The following is a 14,930-nucleotide window of genomic DNA, read 5'->3' as shown; positions in this document are numbered from 1 at the left end:
ACTGGGCCTTCTTTTGCATTGCTGGTGTGTGTATCTAAGGGTGCGTGTGTGTTGTGCGTCAGAGCAAGGCCTGCGCTGCTGCAGAGTGAGGACACGTTTGGCTCCAGCTGCTAATCCTTCTGGATGCCTTTGCCATGATGTGTCTCTCTGCACCAGGAAATCCCCACAATGTCTTCATTCAGATCTCACACACACAGGCACTGACTGGCTGGGCCTTGCACACGCTGTGTTAGTTTGCAAGTTGCAGTCCTGGCCTCTTAAAGACTTTGCTTCGTTTTTCTTTGGCATCTTCAGCTTCAAACTGTCCTAGCTGAGGATTTGAGAAGTAGTTACAGCTACACATGATTAGCTTCTTTTTGTGTAAAACCATCTTGGACTCAAGCTTCAACTTCATTTCACCCACTGCCACTTTCCCAATCCTCAGCTTTAGCCTGAGAAAAAAAGAAAGATGCAGAGCGATGATGCAATCCCCAGCAATCTGCCTCATTGTGTAATGTTGCTCGCTCTGCTCTGCTTCCTGGAATTCCCCCTTTTCTTATTCAAGTCACATTTTACCAAAGTCACAAGAAGAAAAATGAACTTAATGCACCCCAATGTAGACGCAAAGAGTATAAAATCATTTACTATTTTTGGTCACGTTGACATAAGGTTCCTCAAGTTTCTGTTATTGGTTTGTGTGGCTGCTCCTGGCACTGATGTGTGAGCTGGTTGCTCTCCCCTGTGCCGGTGGTTAGCCTTGGCTGCCCTTAGCCTGGCAGCAGCCTCGGACCAGGCCTCAGTGATGTAATAACTTCATTTATAGGTGGCCATCACCACGCAGTTCTCACACTCATTGCCCCCGCCTTCGCCAGCCGGCCGGCCCTCCCACTCTCCCTTCTCCGCTATTACCCATAGGTCACAGCACAGGCTTTATATACACAAATAGAGACCCACACACAGACGCACACATGCAGGACTGTGTTGTTTGTTTTGTATCCGTTGCTGCTGGCGCTCAGGGTAGTCTAGATCTCTGTGGCTGTGGAGGTAGTGATAAAAAAAACTGTTTGACAGAGACAGAGGCAGTGATTATAAAAGAATGAAAACGAGTGGAATGGTCAATTAATTTCTCAAAACGTTCAAAGATGTCAAGTTGCCTCAAATAAAGTTATTGTTAGGTTCTCATTTGGCGTTTTTAGCCTATTCACTAGATTGAAAGTAACAAAAAGTACATCTTTTTATGGACTATTTTGACAATTTAATGTAAAATGACACAACCCATTACGAAATACCATACAGAACAATAAAATCTAATGTAAAATGGTAAGGGGTGGGAATCCCTGATACCATACTAGATATATATACATGTATTTCCCATGATAATGATATTATCCATACAGCAAATTCACATTGATAAACTGAAGAATACAAAATGTTCTTGAAGGTAGACAGGATTAATGTCATTAGTGCACCTTTAAAGTGTCACTGTGTTAGAATGATGTGATTCACTTTAGAATACAATGATAGGGTGTTACAGGATAAGATACCTTACAACAGGCTATGATTATGATACGATTATGATTCAATGACACGATACAGTATAGTATGATAATATATGAAACAATGCTTTATCAAACAATACAATGTAGTTTGATACAACATGTTACATTGCATTTTCATTGTTATTTAATCATGTGTCATGATGCATTCTGAATGAATGAATGACTTCATTTCGTTCATGTAGATCAGGAGTAGCCAACCAGTCAGAGACCAAGAGCCACAAAAACACACACATTAACAAAATGACATGAAATGAAAATCAATACTTTTTCAATTTACAAAGCAAGATTTAATGTGTTTGAATTTGTACTTGGAGCCGTGTCAAAGACAAATTTCTGTTTTTACTGCAGAAGAGACAAAGTTCCATCTATCTATCTATCTATCTATCTATCTATCTATCTATCTATCTATCTATCTATCTATCTATCTATCTATCTATCTATCTATCTATCTATCTATCTATCTATCTATCTATCATCTATCCATCTATCTATCTATCCATCTATCTATCTATCTAAATAGCTGTGAGCACATAAGCGATGAAAATAGTACATGTAGAGAAGAGAAACTGAAACTTAAGTATCAATCTCGTCACCCCAAGGACTTGTTAATACTGATACCAACATTGGTATCTATATATTGACATCTTAGATTGATTGGCACACCACTGCTCATAACAATATATATACGTAAAAAAATATATATTTATACATATATTTTTTTAATGAATGGATCAAAGAGCAGCACACCAAAAGGTAAAGGCCCACATGTGGCTCATGAGCCGCAAGTTGGCCACCCCTGATGTAGATGTAAAGTCAAACAGTGAGTAATACAAATATATGGTTATCAGAAAAAAAAGAAAAAAGAACAAGACAATCACTGATTTAGTTTCTTGGTTTACATGAGCAAAAAGGAGTAGGAAGAAGTATCAACTTATCTAATCCTACTCCTTTAAAATGTGTTATATTAAATTATAGTACTGTCTTTTTTTACAAACATTTTTTAAGCATGTACAATGGATATACAACTTATCATTTATACAGAAAAATACACTCATAGAGATGTCTTCTTTACAAATGTAGTTACCATTCCCTGTAAAATTTTGTTTCGAAAACCACCTAACACCTTGTGATATTTATCCACTGGCGTACTTCTGGAGAATCATCTCTTTATGCCTTTTTTTGAACGAACCTATATTTGAAATTTGTTTAGGTTCTGCACTCAGTCTGTTCCAAAGTTTAACGCCATAATCAGTGTTACAGAAACTTTTAATGTTGTGTACACATATTTCTAAAATTTAGGTTTGCATCTTCCTTTAAATTATAACCACCCTCTCTATCAGGAAACATTTTCTGAATGTTTTTGGCAGCAAATTTCCTCTAGCTTTGTAGAGTAGTTGAGCTGTTTTGTGCTCCACTAAGTCACAACATTTTAGAGCTTTGGATTTAAAAAAGAAGTCATTTGTGAGTGCCTAAAAATCAACATTATGAATAAGTCTGATTGCTCTTTTTTGCAGAATAAGGAGAGGTTGAAGGGAAGTTTTACAATTTATAATTATATTACAATTCAATACAAAACAGAGAGATATGGTACAGTATGAATCGATTCATAATGACACAATACGGCATGATGGGATGTGACAACTGCAAGATATGATACAATACAATACATCACATTAAGAGATTTAAAGATACCATGTGATAATCCAATCTAATCTAACTTTATTTGTTAAGCACTTTAAAACAACCCACAGCTGACTGAAGTGCTATACAGGAGAAAAATAAAAATACATAGCAACTCACGTGAGATAAAAAAGCGGTACATGTAAAATCCTGAATCAATTTAAAAGACATAAAACTGAGGTTTTTATCCGTCAAAGTATTTCACATTGAAAAAAGAAAAAAAAACTTTCCCTTTTTTGTATAAATAGTACAAAGCAGCATGTTTAAATGTGGTCACAGAACTGCTGTGGACAAATTTTCTAACCCTTGTGTCCATGTTTGATTTAAACGTCTATCCATAATTGTCCTGCTGTGGAATAATGTGGTTAAACCAGTTTAGTGTATTGAAGACCAGAGACGGTGACTCAGTTCCTTCCTGTTGGAGAGGAGAGGCCTGCTGTTGCAGTTAGTCATCCACCGCTCCTGACAGCCTATATTTTAATCTGTGAGACCTCGCAGTGAATCTCATGGTTTGTTAAAGCTGTGCTCTGACAGAACATTGTCTGGCTTGTGTGAGACGGCATGCAAGGTTGTTAAAATGTGTAGGTGTTATGTCATTTTTCCTCTACATTGTTCCCTGTGTCTTAAATAAACTGAGGGAGGAAGACACCAGAAGTGACTCAGCCGTCTCACAGTTACCTGGTCTTATCGCAATCGAACATCCCACGCATGAAGTTGTAAACTTGTCGCTGCAGAGAAGAATGTGCTGAAGTTGCACAACCATAGCATGCCACTGCATCAGATAGGAAAAACGATTACTTTTTATCCGTAATTAAGCTTAAGTATCAGTATTTATGATGGGCTTTAGTGTTTTAGCATAATAAAATGTCCAATAGGTGACCATATATTCCAGGAATATGAATCCACCCACTTATGCTCTCTGTGTTTTGACTGTTTGCTCTGTGGGTGGAGATTTGTGGGTGAAACTTGTGTTATCGCTCTGCATTATTTCCCTGCTCCATAAGTGGAAAGGGGGTGTGTCAGTCAGCAGAGAGGAGAGTTCATCATCACTCATTCCACTCTGGCTGCTATATTAGGAATGTCAAACAGGACCTCCACCTCTGCGCCTGGCTGCAGATGTGATTGAAGCTCAGTGTATGTTTGCTGGCTGGCGGTGTCAGGCGATGCTAAAGAGTTGGTGGGGTCTGGCTTTCCTTTGAAAAATAGTTCAAGGATGGAGTAACTTACGGGTAGAGCTGGACTGAGTACACAAGCGATTAAACAGACCCTTTCTAGGTTTAGTTTACTGAATGATGTTGCTGGTTTGATGATGATGTTGTTCGTTTACCTATGGACAGTTTTTGCGTCATGGCTGAATGCTATTTAAAAACTTACATCATTTCTTCTAGAACACATATTTATAAACTTTCAAATATAACATGAACATTTTTCTTTTTTAACCAGACATTGCTGCTTTCTTAACTTTATTTTGATAGTTTTGGTTTAAAACCTGGTGTTATACCTGTGCTCTAGTGGCCAAAGCAGTCATGAGCATGAAATTACTGCGTTAATGTGTCCGCGTTCCTCTGCAGTACCTCTCCAAAACACATGGGGGCAGTGTAGTCTGTATGAGCGTCAGACTGCCTTTTTCCTGGCCCGCTACGATTTCTGCTTGTGTTTTAACATCGAAGCTAATACATGTTGCAGTTTATTGGATAGAAACGATGTAAACATCATCCCATTTCGAAGACCAATCATACAGCTAGCAAGACAAGAGGAGCATAAAGCTACGAGCGTTGGTTTCAGTGTTGAAATAGGGTGACGCAGCCCATGGTGTCATCTGCGCCACTAAGTTGACACAGAAGAATAAACCAGAAAGCAAAAAGAAACTGAATGAAGAAGTTTGTAGGAGCCTGTTTAAGCTCCTAAACAGGCTGAAATGAACTATGAAAGCCTTATATGACCTTAAAAGCGAATGAGACCATCAGAAAACAGTAATCTTATGTTTGATATTTAAAGCGAGTAGCTGCTGTGAGGGGGTAGGTGTCAGAAGAGGTAATTTCAAAGTCATTGTGGGATTATTTAACTGTTTAAAGAAAACAACCTAAGATTTATCGTCACAAAACGTGACTTACACATGTACAGGATGGGAACCATGAAAAAAGAGGCAGCACTTTGCCCACTAGGGGGCATCAAAATTACCACAAACAGAAAGTTCTTCACATGAGTCTTAAAGTTATTATGAAAGAAAATATGGCAACTTGGAAAAACATTACCAAAATACCATTTGAGTGGTGTTTATTGACCTTTAAAGAGCGATCACTTCAGTTTCTTCAGTTGGAATACCAGCAGCATGCTTAATGCGTTTAATATGTACATACATTTCAGCATCAAGACCACCGAAACTGAATGAAATCTGCATCAGTAGATAACCTTCTTTCTGGTGGTCAGTGGAGGGATGATGGGGAAGAAGTCAGTTGGGGAGTTGCTGTGTATGCGTCCCCTGAGTGAACCCTAACGGACTGGCCCCTTGTACCGTGCTGAACAGCTGGCTGTGAGCGCTGTACAGTGGGATCAAGATCAAATAGCACCTCAGTCCCCATCTGCTGCTGGGCTGCCATCACACTTGCTCTGTGAATGACATTCCCACAGGCGTCTCAAACACACAGCTCCTTTTTATTTTGAAAATGCAGTCCTTCCTGCAGGTGCTGTTTGCGTTGCATAGCACACACCTGGCCTGGTTTCCTTATGAACGAGGTGTGTGTGTGTGTGTGTGTGTGTGTGTGTGTGTGTGTGTGTGTGTTTTAATGAATGCACCCGAGGCTCATCTGAGAGGCCGGCAGGAGCCGAGGTCAACGACCTCTTCTTTATATTGTAATCACTGCGCTCAGATAATTGGTGTTATTAAAGTCTCTTGATATGGTAATGCCTGACATCCTCATCTGCATGATTGCCTCCTTTACACACCAGAGTGTGTTTGTGAGCGTGTGCAGCAGTAAGTGCAAAGCAAGTGAGCAGTGGAGAATCATCTGGAGAGGTTTTTTTTTTCTCACCTGTGCAGGTTTTCTGAATGAATTTTAAAGTGTTTAAAGAATGATAGGCTTGTCCCTGCAAGGAGTGAATAATGAATTTGAGACACACTTGACTTTTCCATCAGAGTCAATTAGCTCAGCTCATGTTGAAGCCTGCAGCTACTTTGATTCAGTCAATCTCCAACAGAAGAGAAGAAGATCAATCTGTCTGATTACATGAGACAAAATTACAAGCAAAGAATTAATGTTCCTGAAATCTCTCCATGGATTTAAAATCAAGTGTTTAATACTGGAGCTGAAGGCTACACACACACACTCACACACACACACACACGACTGCATTAGCCTCTGAGACAGCCTTTCGTAGACGCACATGCTGCATAATTAAACACCTTTGCTCTTTCCCAGCTTTGTATGCGGAGTACAGAGTTTGAGATCTGAATAACCACGGTTACAGGGTTAGAATTTTTCACCTTAGTTCTAAAAAAGGAGACAGAAAATTGGTAGTGTGTTTAATCTAATCTTTAATGTATCTTTTTAATCTTAAAGGTAGTGTTATAACTATGAAATGTAGAAACACCATTCAAAGTTCTAATCCTAGACTCAAGCTTCTGAAGCATGGCTCATTCTGATGTTCCATGCTGCTCTGCAATACCCCTCCAAAACACATGAGGGCAGTGTGTTCAGTTTGATAGTCAGTTCTGTCTGTGTTTTTTCACTGCAATTTTAAGTGAACTATATTTTATGAAAACTGATAGTTGTTGCAGTTTATCCTCTAGCAATTGTTACAAGGAAGAATAGGAAAAAGCAACGGAGCAGGTGGGGTCTTAGCTACAGCAGATTTGGCACAGAATTGTATAAACCAAGCTTTTAGCAACCACTACTCCTTCATGACTTTTTAGCGTTAACAAAGTTTGAAATTTTGTAGTGTATTCTAATGTAAAGTGATTTATCCCAGATGTAAGACATCTTACTATTTAGACATCCGCGGATCAATTTCTGTTTTTAAACCCGCAAAAGAGTCAAAGGGATTTCATGTATGATGTGTTTTTTTCCAGACGACGAGGAGGCGCTGAACTCAATCATGAAGGACCTGGCAGCGCTGGGTCGCTGCTACACCCAGCACAACAGCCACAAGCCGAAGAACAGAACCTTACTTTACAAACAGGTATGCACTACCCAAAGAAAGCTGAAAAAGTGGCTGTAAGTTTACTTTTTTTTATTTTTTTCAATTTTTAAATGGAAAATGTTTATATGTACATGTAAAAGAAAAGAATAAACAAAAGGACTGTAGACAAACAGAAAGCCAGAGCATAAAAAATTTAGCAGACAATGCAAAAAATATTCATTTCCATCCCATCTCTGTTTTATTTAATTGATAAATGCTAATGCAGTCAGCTAACCTTTTTTAAAATTATGATAAACTTGCTTTAACGATTCCTATAACATACCATGGACTATTATATTCTAAACCTACAGTTACTCACCTTAGTCCCTGCAATAATCTGCAGATGGATAAGTACATGCTGATCTTACAAAAAGACAGAGGAGATGTGGATTATGCCGTAAAACTTCCCTACATTTCTAAACTTTTGTGACCGCAGTCGCTGTTCCTCCTGACAGACTACACCATAAAGTTTTTACAGCCGCCTTTCAGATCCACAGGGGGCGAGAGTAGTTTTTCGCTGGAGCATCACACTAAAGCTGTCATACACTCGACTCACTTGCAGTTTAATAATCACACACAGCAGAGGCACAGCGGTGTGTTTAGTGATGACTGTCACTCTGGGTTTACACAAAAACCTCAGCGTTGATTCACTTTTAGGGTTTTTTTGTGTAATTCATTTAGTTGGACTGAAAGCTGCTGACTGCCAAAGTCAGGTGAAGGCTGTCTGAAAGGAGCTTATTAAGAGTCTCACTCTACCGCCTTCATGAACAACAGTGTGCTCTATGTCATAAGACTGTGGCAGGGAAATTCAAAGACTATTAATTTTACAGCTGGAAAAATCAGAAAATTACAGTTTTAATAAACTGCTGGTTAGAAATCCAGAGTTTGTAAGGGAATCTATTTCCGACAGCTCATCACTTGATTTTTTTACAGGGTTTCATTCTTCTCATTCACCTTGTCTGTCTTTCTGAGTTGTTTCCTCATGCCGTTGTTTCCTCTCTGGAATGATAATTGGTGGATCCTCTCGATGTTTATGATGAGACATAAACAAACAGTGAAAAGCACAGAGAGTTTTCCGGTTCTATCAGTCGGGACAGTCCCCTGATTTTTAACAAGTGGCGTTCACTGATGTGATGTCAGTGCTTCAGTGTTTGTGTCACTTTATCAGCATGACCTCATGCAGACTTACAGGCTCCTCCAGATTCCTGCTCTCTGGGGTAATGCCATTATAAATAGAAAACCTGCACAGTGTCATGCTGTCCCGAGTCACATCAAAGTATAAATCTGTCTTTGTTTCACAGGATCGAATTCATCAATAGAAACATGTATCGCCTCAATGCCTTCAGTCGCTTAAATTCATTGTCCAGTTATAACTGTCATGTATTCAGAAGCCTTAACCCCACAAACAGCCATGAATCATTTTAACTTTCCACCTCCATAACTCCCCTCTGTTGTTATTTTTCCTCTCAACAGGATTTAAGAGTCAAGCTGGAGCATGAGAGAGAAAAACGGTACGTTGGAACCATTTGTATTGTTGTTTCTACACCCCTGTCCAAGCCTTAAGTCTTCAGTTCGGATCTTTTTTGTTATGCTTTGCCATGCCTGGGATTTTGTGTCAAGGGGAAATCGCTGTTAAGCAGCCAGAGCAGCATAAAGAGAGGGAAAAATTCCAGCTTTGACATTTAGCGGCGGCCTTGTGTTTCAGGCTGGGACGGGACGTTTGAGAAGGGAACAAATAAAAAAAAGAAAGAGGAACAGAGAGTGCCACATTTCAACTCAGTGTCCCATCTTCCAGACACACCCCACATTAACACATCCTCAGTGTTTTCTTGTCCTTTTTCCTTCGTCCTCCGAATCCTTCACCCTCCAGCCTCAGACTCACTCAAGAGGCGAGGCATGGTTACACTCACTCTGTCTGCAGACAGTCTCACAAGTAATGTTTCCACCAAGGTGCCTCACAGTTTGTTTACCAGATTGGAGCGCTATGAAAACCACATTATAAAAGACAGCCCTCTTTAGCGAGTGAGGCTTTATTTGGTGCGGATTGTCGTTTGGTCTAATGCGGTTCCGTCTTTCCTTGTATGGATGCTGCATGAGTCCTTCAAGTCCTCGTCCTTTGGCATTGCATCCTGAGAGAGGTCCAAGTTCACAGACAGACTATGTCCCGATGAAACAACCCAACAGCTTCTTAAAGGGGAGTGACAAACACAGGAGTGTGCTGTGCCAATGGAAAAAAAACATCAGAGACAGACTGACCAGAACATACTAGAATAATTGCCTTGATTCATCAGAACATGGTCCAGATGTTGGTTTTAGTGAAGCTTTGATTAGAAAGAGTGAGAAAGAGAAGGGAAACCGCACCTTCCTCCGGGTGAATATGGTCTCACATTGGCCCTCTCCACGTTTTCACAGCCCTAATTGGCTACCACAGAGGAAGAGACAAGTTTTTCATGTTCCTGTCTCTTTGAGTTTCTGCCTCCCTGTATTTCTCTGTCTTGTTGTCTTCTTTGCTTTCTCACAAGCCCCCCTCACACCACACTCCTTTCCCAGAACTGACTGCTACCTTTTATCGCTTTTTTTTAATTCATCCTGAATTCGCACTCTCACTTTCTTCTCTCCTTTTGTTGTAGTCGTGTTGTTAGTGTGTTATTCTGTTCAAGCTCTGATGCTTTCATTTTGATTTAGATCCTGTGTTGGAAATCAGTAGGATATCCTCAGTTTGTAACCCCAAGGGGTGAAATAATATCACATTGTAGAGTTAGCATGACTAACACATTGATTTATTTACTTGTTTCAGCTAATATCATGCTAACGCTGAGTCATATTAGTTCCAGGGAGTGTTTTGTTTTCTTTCATCTGATTGTTTCAGCTTTCTGGTCTCCAAATTTACACGTTTTTTAAGCTCTCACTGTTCCCAAGGCAGGATGCTATCTTTAAACAAAAAAGCTGTAAAATTTTTTAATTCTTGTGATTTCAAAAACTGTAAGTTGCTGAACACAGAGTAGCATTAAGCTACTAAAAGCTAGCAATTTTCCTGGTAACTGACAGACAGAGAAACAAGAAATTGTGAGGGATTTCTGGCATTAAACTCAGCAGGTTGGCAGAAGTTAGACACCAATTTAAGCTTATGTTGCCCTACAGCAGAATTATTATGATACCTTTATTTGCTAATGTCATATCTTATCATATACGAAAGAGGCCAAAACTATCACTACTTCTGTTTGTTCTTTTTTTTTATTGTGTGCAAGTGTTTTGCTTTAAATGAGCATTTAAGCTAGACAGCTAGCTCTTTTAACAATATCTTTTTGTTGTTGAAAATTTACATAGCATCCAAGCTAGTGAGTTTTACTGCTTCTAGTTAAGTCTTAATGCAAATAACCAAAACTAAGTCACAAAAACACAAACAGGAATCACAAAAGACACCTTTTTTCTTATTTCATTAGTTCATTCTACAGGGAAAAAGTACAAACTATTAGCTTCACTTAAGTTAGCTAGCTATTAGCTTAGATCTGTAGTTCCTGCGGACAGGAGACAAACAATGCCTCTGTTAAAAACAAACACAATATCATACAGCTAGCTACACAATAATCTTTGCATCTGTACAACCTTTTATTTTCACTTTAGTTAGCTAGCTATTAGCTTGTTTAGATCTGTAGTTCCTGCGGACAGGAGACAAACAATGCATCTGTTAAAAACAAGCACAACATACAGATAACTACACAATAATCTTTACATCTGTCAAAATACATTTTGCTGTGAATCAACAGTGCATTATAAACATTTAAAGGTTATTATTTAGATGAAAACAACCTTATTAAACTGAAATGAAAAGCTTATTCCTGAGTCGAGCTAACCCTGCTTACAGAGGCAATTGTGACTGTAAGTTTAGAGTCACGTATTTAATTATTAATTCAATGCTGCCTGTTTTTCTTTATAAAACTGGTTAAATTCTGCTGCTTTTATCAAAAACCTTGATCATATTTCAAGTAACAGTGTTACACAATGGAGTCCGATAGATTACACATGATAGCCCGTCTGAATGGCAGCCACAGTACTGGAGGTATGAGGAGTCCCTGAGTCAGGATAACCGTGTTGTCTGTCCACAATGGAATCTAATTGGGCCGTCCTTCTTTTCATTGGCAAGCGCTGAAGGTTTGGGGCAGGAAATCGGAGCTCTGTGTCTCTCTTTACTCCCCCTCGGCTCTGCTTCAGGGTCTCCTGCCAGATAGTAAAGGAACAGAGCCAGAGATTTTTTTTTTCCTGTGTATTTGATTGTAATTGTGTCCATGAAAGAAAAGGGAGAAAGAAAGAGAGAGTGTGTTGGGATGTGTGAAAGCATTCTTTCTACTCTGCAAATCTATGTTCACATGCTCGCACAGAGGAAGGAAGGCCATATCTCTCTAAGCAGCATCCTCATACCCCCCCTTTTGCCCCCTCTCCACATCCCTCAAGCTCTTTATCAGACACATCATCGGCGAGTATAAACAGAGATGTGGAGCGTTTAGCTCTGCTGCTGCTCGCCTCTGATCTGCAAGCCTCCCTATTCCCAGAATCCTCTCCTCAAATGAGGGAACCAATGAGCAGTCATTAAGATAGGCAGAGCTTTGGCCTCTGATGAGGAAATGATGGGATGAAAACAAGTCTTTTATCAGGATACTATAAAGAGATAGTGGGCTGTGGATTCTTCAAAAGCAGAAAGATAGAAAGAAAGAGCAGAAGAAAACGCCGGAGAGAATCGCTCTCTCTTTCTCTCCCTCCTTTATTTTGTCAGGCTGTCTCCTGTATTTTCTCTCTCACAAGTCTGTAAATATCTCCACGTCTCTGTATCTTTCACTCTGTCACTCTTTAAAAGAGGAGGGAAAGACACACATCCTGCTGCTTTTGCTGCCGCTCCAGATTTTTCTACCCCCCCTCTTTCCTCTCAGGAAGTTTCCCATCTGCCTTTGTGCTGGCTTAGTGGAGAGGCCCAGTGGTGTTGAAACAGTGGCCGATGCACACACTGATTGGGAAGCACACTCATGCATGTAGAGTTTTACAAACACGCACATACTCGTATATACACTCGCTGCAAACACTTGCTGATAAGCTCAAAGTGTGCACACTCGGTCGTACACGTAGGCGTTCAGTAAATGAGACGTTCATATCAATCATGGGGGATGAACTGCCAGTGTGTGTTATCGTTGCATTGATTAATGCTCCTTTAGCAAAAGCGTGCTCCTCTCCTTGACCCACCTGACCTTCTCATTTCTCCCTTGCTGTTATAGAAACAATCATAAATATGTCTTCTTTTACAGTCTTCCAAACTACACTCGTGTTAGAAATCAGCTAAAAAAATCAGGGTTTGTGTCCAAGTCTTGAGCTAAACCTAAAACTATTTTCTTACTGTGACCTTTGACCTCTTTTTGTCCCAGAATCATCCCATTCCAGAGGCCGCTGAAAATCAAGGAGCTACTTCAGAAGGTGACTGAGGCCTTTGGACAGCAGATGGACATGTATTTCATGGAAAAGGAGGTATGATAACAAGAAGTGTATTAAAAAAGTGTCACACCTCCTCACTCTAGTCCAGATATTACGTTTTTGCAACGTGGAATTCATATCGACTTATTTGGAGTTTGTCAGCTTTCTGGCATCTTATTTCATCCTATAAGTTCAAAAGGTTTCACGCTATGTCATGACTACATACATGCTTAACATGACGCCATCATGGAACAATAGGGAATTTAAAGGTCATGTGTTGTATGTTTTCTTGTCCTTTTCAGCTGCTACTACCCATGAAGACCCAGGAAGACCTCGATCAGGCGGTGATGACGTTAGGCTGCAGCACGGGGACCAATGGGCTGCTTAGGATCCTGCTAAAGACACCCAAGAACAACCATGTATGTTTTTCTCAGCATTTCTGAAAGACGTAAAAAATGATACAAAATCTTTTTTTACCTCCATTCTTTAATTTTCTAATGGAAAGTGCAGAACTTACAAAGCAGATTTTTTTCTTTACAGTGTAGAGACATTAATTCACTTGAAATGCAATGAGTCTGTGCGTCGATAAAAGCCAACATTTGCAGGTTAATTACTTGCTGACACTGAATTCAGCTCCATGAAGTCAGTCTTATTTTAAATCTATGTGATCTTTAAATGAAGAAGTCAGACCTACTGTGGCCTGAACCTTCTAACTTAGAGGAAGTATGCCTGTCCAAAAGATGATGTAACTAAACAATGATGTAATCCTATATGCACTTCCTGCACCAAACTCTTTCTCAACTTTGTACTTCTTTTGTACTTTGTTTCTTTATAGTACCTACAGGTGAACAGTAGAGACAAACAGAGCGAGATGAAGTCATCACGGTCACTTGGAGATCTCAAGGGCTCCCTGCTGAAGGGCTCAGAGAGAGTGCGTAAACACTCAACAGGTGAGCTGGCACAGAAATGCTAATTGCAATTGAAGGTTTTTAAAACAGGACTAAGAGCTAAAAAGAAGTTATTTTGTCCAACAACTAAGAAAAGCCAGAAAAAGCAAAAGCCCGGTTAAAACAAAATTCTCCTGATGCAGGATTCTTTTTTCTACCTGCCAGAGCCTCAAGGGTGGGCTGTCAACGTGAATATACAACACAGATAGATGCTGCTGTCAGAGGGACGTGAATAGCAAGATGAGGGGCATGCTTTGTCAGAACGGAAGAATGCAAATTGAAGGTGGAAGTGACAACTTTAACAACCAGTGAGATGTCAAAGCAAGGACAAGTTTCTACTCCCATACCAAGCAGCTCCCTGTCTGCATCTTCACCTTGATAAAGTAGCAGTTAGCACTTAAATTCTGGAGATGCTCCACTAAAAGGGACGACTCTTTGATACTGAGGGCACTGCTGTTCATTGACAGGAAGATAAGAGTTTTTTTTTTGTTATGTGTTAAGATTCCACAGCAAACAGCAGAGCTAGCTTAGCTAGCTTAGAGGAGGTAGAGAAAAAATCAGTTAGCTTGACCATGTCTAACAGATACAAAAATGGCAACAAGAATATTAAAGGGTATTTCTACAGTTTTGCCATCTTTACTCCAATAAAAAAACTTAATAATAAGACCTGGCAAATTGTTTTTTTTTCTGTTGTGAAATGGCTATCTTGGCCACGCTAGGCAAGTGTTTTTCAGGAATCCTGTTAGCATCATGAATTGCTTTGATGTGGCAAAGCAAAATGTTAACTTTTTTAACCATTGCTGAAAAGGGCAAGAGAAAAAGATGGTTACAAGGAAGCTACAGCTGATAGCACCCCCCTATTGTTTCAGCATCTGGAAGGCTAATTTAGCAAATTTGCTGATTTCACAGGATTCATTTTCACTCTTTAAAAGTTAAATTAGAATAATTTTTTTGCTTTAGATGACAGATTTAAAAAAAGTCCTTTTAACTAAATTGAATAGGATAAGAGTATAGCAGGACACTGTCTAACAGTAGCTCAGTATGATTAAAGTAAAAATTATATATCTTTTCTCAAGACAAGACATTAAATATTCCAACTATGGCCAAACTAGCTACTAGCTAGACAGTA

The 14,930-nt window shown here is 39.6% G+C and overlaps 1 protein-coding gene across 1 annotated transcript in view; it reads left to right on the top strand.

The window, feature by feature from the left end:
- map3k22 (mitogen-activated protein kinase kinase kinase 22) overlaps nt 1–14,930 on the top strand; it is a 46,260-nt gene that overhangs the window by 17,386 nt on the left and 13,944 nt on the right. The window contains exons 4-8 of the mRNA XM_074693033.1: nt 7,288–7,397; nt 8,871–8,908; nt 12,809–12,908; nt 13,157–13,273; nt 13,690–13,804. Of these exons, the coding sequence (XP_074549134.1) occupies nt 7,288–7,397; nt 8,871–8,908; nt 12,809–12,908; nt 13,157–13,273; nt 13,690–13,804 (480 nt within the window). The remainder of the gene's footprint in view (nt 1–7,287; nt 7,398–8,870; nt 8,909–12,808; nt 12,909–13,156; nt 13,274–13,689; nt 13,805–14,930) is intronic.

The sequence above is a fragment of the Halichoeres trimaculatus genome, unplaced genomic scaffold (assembly GCF_033239565.1).
Source record: "Halichoeres trimaculatus isolate MK-OKI-2021-1 unplaced genomic scaffold, fHalTri1.1 fHalTri1_scaffold_18, whole genome shotgun sequence".
Taxonomy (NCBI): domain Eukaryota; kingdom Metazoa; phylum Chordata; class Actinopteri; order Labriformes; family Labridae; genus Halichoeres; species Halichoeres trimaculatus.
Note: the sequence above shows the minus strand (reverse complement) of the source record. Positions and strands in the feature narration are given on the sequence as shown.